The sequence below is a fragment of the Xiphias gladius genome, chromosome 1 (assembly GCF_016859285.1).
Source record: "Xiphias gladius isolate SHS-SW01 ecotype Sanya breed wild chromosome 1, ASM1685928v1, whole genome shotgun sequence".
NCBI lineage: Eukaryota > Metazoa > Chordata > Actinopteri > Istiophoriformes > Xiphiidae > Xiphias > Xiphias gladius.
In genome coordinates, this window is record NC_053400.1 from 32,738,584 (window position 1) to 32,750,611 (window position 12,028).

Here is a 12,028-nt window from a genome sequence, read left to right on the forward strand (position 1 = left end):
GGATGTTTTGCGTCTCTTTGTAGATTCTTTGCAGCGCTTTGTGGTGGTTTTGCGTTGCTTTGCATCTGTGTAGATGTTTTGCGTATCCTTATATGTTCCCTGTCGTTTTGTGTCTTTGGTCGTTTTGCATCTCTTTGTGGTCATTTTGCACATTTTTTAACGACGTTTGTCCTTTTGTAGATGTTTTGCATCTCTTCGTGGTCATTTTGCATCTTTTTGTATATATTTTCATCCCTTTGAGGATGTCTTTTCATCTCGTTGTAGTTGCTTTGCGTCTCTTTGCGGTTGTTTTGCATCTGTGGTTGTTTTGTGTCTCTTTCTGGGGCCCCTTGACCCTTTAGGCCCGTTCAGTAAACCATTCACACTTGAGGGACAAATATAAGATTATGCTGAAGTGAATATAATGCAGCTATCTGTTAATAATGTCATTTTAGCTGATTGTTGATTTTCAGCCTCGAAAAAGGTTGCAGTGTAGGCTACACAATACAAACAGCAATAAAGCTTTAACAGTGTCTTTCATTAACTGACTGGCGGCAGTAAATCTTGTTGAATGAATACTGGGTATTCACTTAATTTAGCTTGGTAAGATAATTTCAAAGGATAAATCAACGATGTGGAACAGTTATGATTGGCTATGCAATGGAACATGGTCTGCTTCTGTAAAAACAAACAAAACAAAAAAACAAAAAACTGAGGAACAGCCAAATTACAGGTCTGTACTCGCCACATTAACAAGTGATGAGTGAGAATATCAACATAACAGTGCAGTAAGAGGAGACAGTCGTAAGGTCTCTCGTGTGGTTGTGGCTATGAGCAGACTTATTCTAGCTTGTTCTGGTGAGGTTCTCCGTGAAGCTGAGAGGAGAACCCACCATTAGCGTCTGTCTGCCCACTATCGCTGGATTCTTTAGGAAGCGTAAAGAGGTTTGTTTATGCAGCACTACTTTTGTGTACATCCGACAATTACTGGTACAAACTATGATAACGATTTTCGACATTTTTAACACAAAAACTACAAAAAAGTGGCCTGCAATGTCCACTTTTCAAGTTTCAGACTGTATCACGGAGAGCTGTTTCTCATTTCGGTCCACACGGACGAGAACGGTTGCGTATTTGTTGGATCTATTTTCTTTAGGATGGCTGTGCTGCGCCTTTCTCGTCCTCTCGCCTGTGCTAGGCCGCCATCTTGAATTTTAATGTTAATTTCTAAAAAAAAATGTGTTTCCTGTGATATTTTCGTTTAAGGTGTCGTGCCAAATTTGGATGAGTTTGAAGGAGTGATGTTTTGTTTCGTGACTGTTTTACAAAATCACCTAGTGAGTATTGTGTGTTTTTGTTCTGTTTCTGTTGTCGACTCAGGACATTTAACGCTACCAACGCGTGAAAACGCTCTGAGCTTACTGCTGTTTAACTGCCAGCTATCATGATCAATAACATCACCAGCACCGAGCCGCCGATCATTAGCCTGCTCTGATAGCTACAGTAGATCGTATCTACAACGGTACAACCACGCAAACTAACTTTTAATTCGCTTACAAAGGAGAGATTTAGCCTGCTAAGCTAGCTAATGGCTTCCACATCAAACAACCCGAGCTAACGCGGTGTTAGCTGCCGTGGTCCGAGGGTCTGCAGGTACTCTCTGGGGCATGTGTACAGCGAACTGTCGGCTGCCGTCGTCGAATATTTGATGGACACATATCAACGTTATATCGTCAATGGGAGAAAGGGTAACTGCATTGTGTATTTACCGACTGCCATGGTGTTTTATTGATAGTGCTAGCCGATGGTGACGCTAAGCTAGCACCCTGCTGAAGTTTAGTTTGATGCTAGCTAGCACCAACTGAGAAGTACGTTAATGTGAGATGATTCGCTGAGGTTGGTACTCTTAAAACCAGAAGACAAGTTGCAATAAACGTTGGCCATCAGGGTTTTATTTGAGTGTTAGCGGTTTGCATACATAATGGAAAATATCGAAGCCGCTTGAGATGTGGAGTTGATGTATTATGGTTTAATACTGTCGTTAAATACCACCATCACCGTGTCACCATCCTTCTAATATTGTGCTTCGGTCTTTGTATTGAACTGCTTTGTGTTGTACGGGTGACCTGCTGATGTTTCTGAGGTTGGTAGCCAACGTCAACTTGCTTCTTGGAAATTGCCATGATGGCATACTGCCGGCGTTTGTTGCAAGCTAACCAGCACTGCCGGACGTCTCCCTGGCGTCGCTGTTGGTTGTTAGCTCCGTGCTAACGAAGTGACTGGGTGGAGAGACGGCAGTTGTTAGCAAACAAAGCAAGCTGTATTGATAACTCATACAATCTCGGCCTCATCAGTCGGTGTGGCCTTCCGGGTTTCCGAAGCCTCTCCCGATCCCCGTGGCCTGTTGTGTTTTATCGTGGCTCACGTTAGCTTCCGAGCGAAAATGCGAATCATTTTTATGCATCGATTAGACATGAGAGGATGCTTCTTGCGACGCATTTGCGCTTTGGAAACTACATTACTCGTGTGACAGCCGTATTAACAGTGCACCAAGGGTTCTGTCCGGTAATGAATGTGAACGAGATGTGACGCGTTTGTGTGATTATGCGGTCCATAAATTAACAAAGCGATACTTTACGTATGGGTGATAGCGCCAGAGACGTTACTGTTGCACTTGACAGTAAGCCAGTGCATTATTTGGGGTTACCACTAAGCGGCGCTGCAGGATCGCTTTAGATTGGTTTCCTCAGCGCTGCCTCGATGTGTACCTTTAACTTACCGTAGCGTAAACAGCATCGGTCCCCACTGGGTAAACTGGCTGGTGCTGCTCACATTTTGCACTTCGGCAGCTGCCAGTAGCCGGTTTTAATGGTTGTAGAATATTTGCTGGGCCGCCGCTGTGACTGATTGGTACCTCACTCCGTGTAGATCTTAACACCTTGTCCACGTTGTTTGGCAGCGTTGAATGAAGTGTACCCACATGATGTTTAGATAGTTCTGTAAAGTGGTCAGAGACATGTTTATCTTCACTGCGCTACATCTGTGAATGAGCGAATCTCTCACCATCTCTTAGTAACTGTATTCTAATGCGTTCTCAAGCCATTATGGTGCAATGACATACTTGTGTTTAGAGCTGTCCACTTATGATCACAACCAAGATGCAGTTTAATATAAAGTGTGAACGGGGCAAATAATTAAGGTTGTTCTTAACTCAGTTAGAAAAGTTTAATTTCTTTTCCTAAATAAATGGTGAATAAATCTTTTTTTTTTTTTTTTTTTTCCTTTCCCCTTTGGCAGTCTGAGCTGGCAACACGTCCACGTGCCAATTTCCATCCTGTTTTGTTTTAGTATTTCTTGAGCTTGTGTAAACTCATTAAATTTCTTGGCAGTGCATCTAGTAATGTTTGTTGTTTTTACTTTGCCTCCAGGTTTGAAACTTTAGACCCAAGTCTTCCCCACCCGAGAGTGTTTCTTCAACTCGTAGACTAAATGCAACTGGACCAGGGGGCTTGTGGGCATGAAGTGGCTGGGCGAATCCAAGAACATGGTATTAAATGGCAGACGACACGGAAACAAGTTGACCAGCGAGCAACCTGTGAGCCAGAGCCAGACTCGCTCGCAGCATTCACAGCGGGCATCCCTGCGCCACAACAAAACCCACCCCAGAAACCGAAGATGTAGCCGCAGTGAGTTTAGACCGTGTCTGGAAAATTTTAGACAAATGTCTAGATTCATCAGCGGTAACATACTCTAACATGAGCCTGTGTTTGGTGTTTACAGGGTTTAATGCAGCCAGTCTGGAGGCAGAGAGGCGCTATGTGCCCTCCTCAGGAATGACTGCCAAGGAGTTGTGTGAGAATGATGATCTGACCACAAGCCTCATCCTGGATCCATATCTGGGCTTTCAAACCCACAAAATGAACACCAGGTCAGCAGATTCATCAGATTCATGGAACGGATGGGGATGCCGCCCCATCACTATCATATGAAAGCATTCTCACTGGTGTGCACAGATGTCCGTTTTTTAGATTATGTTGTGTCTTACGTCTGATTTTTCACATTAGTGTTTGTTTTGTCTTTTGCCGTTACTGTGCCCCCACAGATTTCGACCAATTAAGGGAAGACAAGAGGAGCTGAAAGAGATAATCGAGCGCTTCAAGAAACATGACAACTTGGAGAAGGCTTTCAGAGCACTGACATCAGGAGACTGGTCCCGAAATCTGTTTCTCCACAAGACAAAAGCTCAAGAAAAGCTCTTCAAGCAACATGTAAAAACATTATCGCTTATCTACTCTGTTTTTCTTCCAGTGCCACAGTTGACCAAACAGTCAGATAACTAACCTTATGTTTTGCACAGGTATTTGTATATCTGCGGATGTTTGCCACGGACAGCGGCTTTGAGATTCTTCCTTGTAATCGCTATTCATCAGAGCAAAATGGAGCTAAAATTGTGGCAACAAAGGAATGGTGAGGACATACTGCCATCTGATTATAACAGCACCACCAGTCAGCGCACTTTATATCACTAGTCCTCACCCACTGGATGCGTTTAACAGTTCTAACTTTGTGGGCGGCTGTGGTTCAGCAGGTAGAGTAGTGGGTCGTCCATCAACCTATGGGTTGGTGGATCAATCCTTGGCTCTACATGTCCAAGTGTCCTTGGGCAAGACACTGAGCCCCAAATAGCTCCTGATAGTCAGACCACCACCTTGCTTCGTAGCTTCCTGCGATCGTTTTGTGAGCATGAGAATGAGAGGAAAATTGCAAAGTGTTTGAATAAAAGCACTGTATAAATGCAGCCATTTAACTTGAGCTTTATTTGAACTTCTCTATTGTGTCCGTCTTCGAGAGTTGTAATGCACAAATTGTTTAAGACTACAACTAACCAATTTTTTTCATTATTTGTTATTCAGTTGATTATTATCGGGACAAATGAATTAATCATTTAGTCTATGAAATGTCACATTACAGTGAAAAAATGCCCATGACAATTTCTGAGCCCAGGGTGACATCCTCAGATTACTTGTTGTGTCCAACCAAGAGTCCAAAACCCATTTACAACCATATTCTATGTATTCTAGCATTAAAATAGTTGCCCATTAATTTTCTGTTGATCGACTAATTAATTAATGGACTCATTTTTTCATCCTTAGAGATATTAACTAAATCAGAAGCATACACAGATACAGAACTGTATCTGTAAAAGCATTTTGACACCAAGTAATGCAGCCTACTGATGTAACCTTCCTACACTGTATTGTTTTACAGGAAAAGAAATGACAAGATTGAGTACCTGGTGGGATGCATTGCTGAGCTTTCAGAGAGTGAGGAGAACTTGCTGCTCCGGCACGGGGAGAATGACTTCAGTGTCATGTATTCAACCCGCAAGAACTGTGCACAGCTCTGGTTGGGGCCAGCTGCCTTCATCAATCATGGTATTAGTCTTAAAAATCTGTAGTGATCGGGTGTCGTTAGTATTGTGACTATATATTGAATCACGAGAATTGTTATAATAATTTGTCTTTCTTTTGTCCCCTCTTTTTTTTTTAAAGATTGCCGGCCAAACTGCAAGGTAGGTTCCTATTTAAAAGGCCCTTTAAGAATTCAAGAAATAATAGGATCAGGTCTTGTTCAATTTGGAAGCTCAGTACTTTAAAAAAACATTTTTATTTTTTGTTTGTTTAGTTTGTATCGACAGGACGGGACACAGCCTGTGTGAAGGTTTTGAGGGACATTGAACCAGGAGAGGAAATCTCATGTTACTACGGAGATGGGTTTTTTGGGGAAAACAATGAATTTTGTGAATGCTATACGTGTGAAAGGTAGGTGTAAGAACAAATGCACTATAACATTAGTAAATGCATGCAGAATTTCTTGAAGGTGTTACATGTGCAGTATGAGTTCGTATACGCTTGGTGCCATTAACTAAGACAACAGTGTCACATATGAATAAGAAAGTAAGAATTTCATCAAGGTGCAGATAGGGCAATGTTGAGCCAAGACAATATATCCCAGTATCTGTATAGATGTAAATATGAATTTTGTACTGTAAAGGTCACTCACAAGTAAAGCTTGTCTTAAAAAATGAGTAGTTTTGTCCAATCAAGTGTCCAAAACCCGAAGCTATTTAACTTATATGTTATATATCTTATATATGACAAAAAAAAGCAGCAAGAACCAAGCAAGCAAAGTTTGGGCATTTTATTGCCCTAAAAATGACAGAAAAACGATTGTTTGTTTATCAGAATAGCTGCTGTAACTGAATAATTTTTGTCGCTCGATTAATTGACTGATTGCTGAAGCTCTACTAAATTAATGCTGACAGCAATTTGCTCAGTCAACTTTTCAGTGATGTGTTTCTTAAAGAATTGAAGTCCCGTTTCCGTGGTTTCTCAACACATAGTTTTCCTATCTTTAGTGATAATAAAGTTTATTGTTGGTGTTGTTACTGTTGAGCAGACGGGGTACTGGTGCTTTCAAATCCAAAGCTGGACTGCCAGTGGAAGTGCCAGTGATAAACAGCAAGTACGGGTTGCGGGAGACGGACAAGCGTCTGAACAGGCTGAAGAAGCTGGGGGAAGGAAACAGGAGCTCGGACAGTCACTCTGTAGGCTCCCACACCGATGTAGACTCTCAGGAAATGCCAAAAACACATCAATGTAAGAGTCCCCTAAAACTGAATCTCTGTCCCTACGCTGCTGCCATAGTTACCGCAAGGGTTCAGATCCCAAACTCGAAAGCGGGGAGAAGAAATCCCATGTTACAATGCAGTGTGGCAAAGGCAGTATTCTACAACTCTATAGGCTGATTACATATATTAGAACTGGACCAGAGATTTAATATGGTAAAATGAAGAACAATGAATGTCTTCATGTTAGGGGTTCTTGCAGTCATATGCAAGTATGTTGTATGTAAGTACCTTATGGATTCTACCATTTCTCATTCTCTGTATTTTATATAAATATTGGGGTAAATATTCAAAAATAACATTTGGTCATGTAAAGGTCACCTAACCAAAGTATGTGTAGATATGTTTCTGACATTGTTTTAAATACATCATATTCAACATTTTTCTTCTTCTCTCCAGCTGCCAGAAAAAGAACATCCTCATCATCTGGCCTGAAGTATAAAAACAGGACTCAAACCAGACAGACTTTGTCAAGAGCCCTTACTACCTCATGTTCAAAACAAGGTCGTGTAAACAATAACAGGGTACCAAAGAGACTAAAATCCCAATCCAAGCCTTCACTAAGTAAAGTCCAGTTGCGGTGTCGCAGGAGGGGTGCAGAGCCCAAGGCGTTGGCCAAAGGAGAGACTTGCCAGCTGGGTCTCAGGGACTCAAAGGTGTCGCTGTGTAAAGGTGTCACCGTCAAAAAGGAGAAGGATGGACAGGAGCTGCAGCAGACACTAGGCCAGAGGGGCTGCCTCACCCGTCATGCTGCCAAGGAAAATGGCAATCTACCAGTTGTGCAAAGCAGCGAGGGTAGCCAGTGTTCAACGTACAGAACTCGCAGGTCCACAAGGACCCTTGTAAAAGCCCAGGAAACGGCAGCTGGCGTTAAGCTGGAGCCTAGTGCTATGGACGGCTTGAGCCCAGTCCCTGGTGGAGTGGTCATTAAAACAGAGCCAGCTGACATGGAGGAGTATCTCCGCCATGGGGTGGGACTGGAGCAGCCGGCATTAGACACCGGCTACGCCAGGAGAGGCTCCTGCACCAGGCGGAAACGGCTGACACGGCTCAGGACCGAGCGGACAATTAAATGTGAGGACTCATATGGTGAGCCGTTCATGCCAGTGGCTGCTGGCCGCACCGCTAGCTTCTCAGACTGTGGCAACATGCTGTTAAGCTTCGCCGACCGACACAGGGACTACAACGGGGTTGCCAATGGCAGCAAATCCCTCCGCAGGGACAAGGGTAAGAGTGGCTGCCGGTCACAGGACAAGGGGAAGAAGAAACGTCAGATCACACGATATGATGCCCAGCTGATCCTGGAGAACAACACAGGCATCCCTAAACTGACGCTCCGCCGGCGGAGGGACAGCAGCAGTAGCAAGACCAATGACCCCAACGATCCCATTGGCTCCTCCAACCTTTCTGCCTCTACGGTCAACTCGGCCTCTTCCAGCAAAATCAGCATCAAGTTCAGCAAGGACCACGATAAGGACAAGGGCAGCTCCTACATAGCCAAACTGAATAATGGCTTTGCCCCTGTGGTCCACAGTAACTCCACCAAGCTGAAGATCCAGCTGAAGAGAGAGGACGATGCACGGAGAATATCCCAGACAAAGGCGGAACAGATGTCCTATAATGGGGACATGAGTCAGAGTCTGGAGGCCAGGAATGGCGGACATCGGACCCAAAAGGTCCTGGCGGACCCTTCATCTGAGGAGGACAACGATGAGGAAGGGGAGGACGACGATGACTACTTCGACAATGAGTTCGAAGACGATTTCATTCCACTTCCTCCAGCAAAGCGGCTCCGACTAATTGTGGGTAAAGACTCCATAGACATCGATATCTCCTCCAGGAGGAGAGAGGATCAGTCTCTGAGGCTCAATGCATAAGCTGTGGAGCTCATCACTTCCACCTTTCCCTGTAAATAAAGATGACTCGCTAATCAACTGTTGTGTTGATGTAAAAGAAGTACAGTAATTTAAAAACAAAAGAATTGCTGAAAAATTAAGAATTTGAATGAACGTTACTAGAGGGTGCTGTTAACCTAAAACAAATCTCTGTTATTCACTTAAGTTGTGTTTATCAATAAGTGTCGTTTTAGTTCTCATTTAGACAAATTACATTGATTAAGCGAAAGTTCAGTCATCCAGTCCATCTCCTCTGGCATTTTAACTGCATACTATGCTAAATGTAAACTGCAGGAATTTGCCAAATCGTCCTCTTATTGTTTCTGAATAATTTGGCCTGGTCCTAAGTGAAAAACGAGAATTTGTTTTAAGTTCAACTATTCCTTCAAGTGAATGCACTTGTTATATTCATAATGGACATGGATATTGTAGAAAGTGTACAGTATGGTGACTATCCCCTCTGTCTCATAGGCAGGTTTTTATTGAACTTTCGATTTCTGTCTCATAGTTTGTAATTTTTGTTTGGCAAACCATGCTGAACGTGCAGTATGGTGTGGTTAGTCTAGAGGCATTATAAGATCAGTCAGTCAGTTCATTTGGATAAAAGTGCCATGTTCTCATTATCCCAGTAGTTTCCTGGTAAAGAGGTTCCATAATTCATTAATTATCAGCATTATTTACTGTGTAAGTCAATCATGTGTCTCTGTAGAACTCAATCATGTTAAACCTTCCATTTTTCACATGAGTGTCATAGAAAGAGTTGTTGAAGCAGAATTTTTATACGATTTTTTAATATTATGGATTTAACACGCACCAAAACCGAGTTTATGTGTTGCAGACCGTTGACAAAAACCTCACATTAAAGGGGGGGGGAGAAAAAAAAAAGCCGCAGTCATACTGACATGTGAGCAGTTACAACATGCATGTGGAACTACGGTGTGTATTTAGTTTGCCTGCAGTCGTCACACACGCATAACACGAACGATCAGTTGTAATGGTGTTGCACAATTATTTTCCAATATCAACTCAGCAGTTCATTCAGAGAGCTGTAAATAAATCAATTAAGCTGCAGAATTCCAATAAATAAAAGCACACAAGGTTTTATAATCAATTGAGTATGGTCAAATATGTCGGAAATTAAATGGACCAGTGTTTTTCTTCAGTTCTTGTGGCTACTGAATAATGGTAACATGGCACACATGGTAGTTCAGCCCTTTTCAACGATTGAGAACATATACCAAATCCACATAAAAAGGCTACCTATATGCTTTTTAAATCTCTAAAAGTAGTGTACAGAAAGGCTGGCTTATGTCCCTCAGCTGAATTATGACATTTATTTTCTCTCAAGTCACGTCTCACTCCTTTTTATTTACCTAATTCTGATTTTTGGAAGCGAGTTAACTAGAGCTGCAACGATCGGTTGATTAATCATTTATTCGATTGACAGAAAAATGATCAACTATTTGGATAATTGATTGACATAACGGTCTATTTTTGTCAAAATTCTCTGGTTTAAGATTCTGAAATGTGAATAATTTCTGTTTTTTGTAGTCTTCTATGGTAGTAAACTCAGTTTGTGTTGGTTTAGGACCATTTGTCGGACTAAACGAGACATTTGAAGACGCCACCGTGGGCTTTGGGAAACTGTGACAGACATTTTTCACAGCTTTCTGACATTTTATTGCCCTAATAAAACGGCTAATTGATTAATCGATAAAAATAATAATAGCTCGTTGCAGCGCTGAAGTTAACGGATGTCCATCGACACTAGAGTTTTGAGGAGGAAAATCACATTGTCTGAAATGTTCTTACTAGCATAGAATCATGTATTCTTTTCTCTGTGGTGCTACTTTTTATTTCCATACTATCTGTTTGAGTTTCTGTCCTGTGTAACTCTGTATTGGTAGATGGTGGCAGCATTAGCTTTTAACGGGCCCAAATTCTGTAGAAATACATGTTTTACATCAGTAATACACATTTTATCTGTAGCCTATTTAAGTTGTATTTTTGTTTCGTTTCTTTGTTTTGTTTTCTTTTTTAATTTTTCTTTACAGGAGCACACGTACTTTGTTTTTTTAGTTTGCAAAAATAACTGTCTATCCAACAGCATTAGGTGCCTTAACAAAGAGCTTTTTGACACATTTAGACCAAATTTGTAACACAACTGATCGATGAGGAATGAAAATGCTAAGCCATCTGCTTCCCCCTTGAAATACTGACACAATTCAACACAAGTCCACTGTCAGTCCTTCTGTATATTATTTTATATTTGTTGTGTGGAAGTTAATGAACTGCCCAACAGATCAAGGGATCAACAGAGATTGAATGTTAACCCACTTTTCTTGTGTTAATATGTACTGTTCATATCACCAGCAGCTAATCACCGTTCTGAACCTGGCTCAGTCTGTCCTTCCCCTTCGTCGGACGTCTCCATCCTACACTGTAAACTGTTCCAGGTGTACCGTCTGTGTGGTCTTTGTCCAATAGACAGCTGTCAAGATTTCAAATTGATTCAAAAAGTTAAAAAAAAAAAAAAAAGGAAAAAAAGGCAAAACAAATGTGAATATTTTGCGGACATTTTAGCGTGTTGCGTGGGTAGTGGGAAACATGTAAAGAGAATTAAAAATGGGCAGTGCGTATATTGTCCAATATGTAAATCATGTGAACACATCTTGTACTTATTTAACAGTTTTGAATACTTGAAAACTATATAAAGTTTCTTTGTGACTCTTGTTTCCTGAGCCTGTTTTAAGGTTTGCTGGATTTTAATGTGAAATTGTGGTTTTTATTATGTCTGACAACCAGACCTGTGTCCCAAATCCATACTACATGTTAATAATATACTGTATATACTACGTAGTAATCATCATAGTATTGTGTTTGAGCAGATAGTAGATGAAAAATCAACATACTTAATCATTTTATCCTAAAGGAAATGAGATAATATTTGCAGTGTCAAATATCAACTAAACTTCACAAATTGAAATCAAAATGTTTTTTTTCCAAAGATTTAAGACTTTTTTTTTCTCTCTCTCTCTCTTAACATCTTTCCTGGATCTTCCTCAACCCCCGTCTGGCAAATTATTTTATTTTTTTCCAGCTCTGAACAGCTCCTCCATCTCCCTTATGCATTGCCATGGCACTTAAAACAGTTGTCCGGACGTGGTAAAAGTGAATCCAAATTTGACCACACCTCATTTTGTCGCTTTTCCTGCTTAGAATTGGTGCGTAATCTGGATTTGGGACATAGCAGAACTTTGTATCTTAATCACAGTGCACACAATTTCAGTGGCGGCAATGTACGGAAGTGGTTGCATCCTACCGACAGCGCTAGTTATATTCTCTATTTCACTGTCAACAAATCCCATGAAAAGACCAAAAACCGACTGTGCTAATTTGTTTCTCTGTACTTTCTAGCTCCCTGAACCTGCCTGTAGCTTGCGGCTCCAAGCACGTTGGTTCCTCC

General features: G+C 41.5%; 1 protein-coding gene across 9 annotated transcripts; it reads left to right on the forward strand.

The window, feature by feature from the left end:
- Window positions 1-793: 793 nt before the first annotated feature.
- Window positions 794-11,100, forward strand: kmt5b (lysine methyltransferase 5B). 9 transcript variants are annotated; one of them, XM_040152809.1, is made up of 10 exons: window positions 794-924; window positions 3,408-3,665; window positions 3,760-3,907; window positions 4,082-4,247; window positions 4,337-4,446; window positions 5,248-5,414; window positions 5,532-5,551; window positions 5,665-5,801; window positions 6,439-6,638; window positions 7,067-11,100. In XM_040152809.1, the coding sequence occupies exons 2-10, from the start codon at window positions 3,497-3,499 to the stop codon at window positions 8,542-8,544; spliced, it is 2,595 nt and encodes an 864-aa protein (XP_040008743.1). In that variant the 5' UTR covers window positions 794-924; window positions 3,408-3,496; the 3' UTR covers window positions 8,545-11,100. The 9 variants fall into 9 exon arrangements, with proteins under 9 accessions (XP_040008743.1, XP_040008563.1, XP_040009077.1 ...); XM_040152629.1 differs by lacking the exon at window positions 794-924 and adding an exon at window positions 1,122-1,316; XM_040153143.1 differs by lacking the exon at window positions 794-924 and adding an exon at window positions 1,364-1,501.
- The last annotated feature ends 928 nt before the right edge of the window (window positions 11,101-12,028 follow it).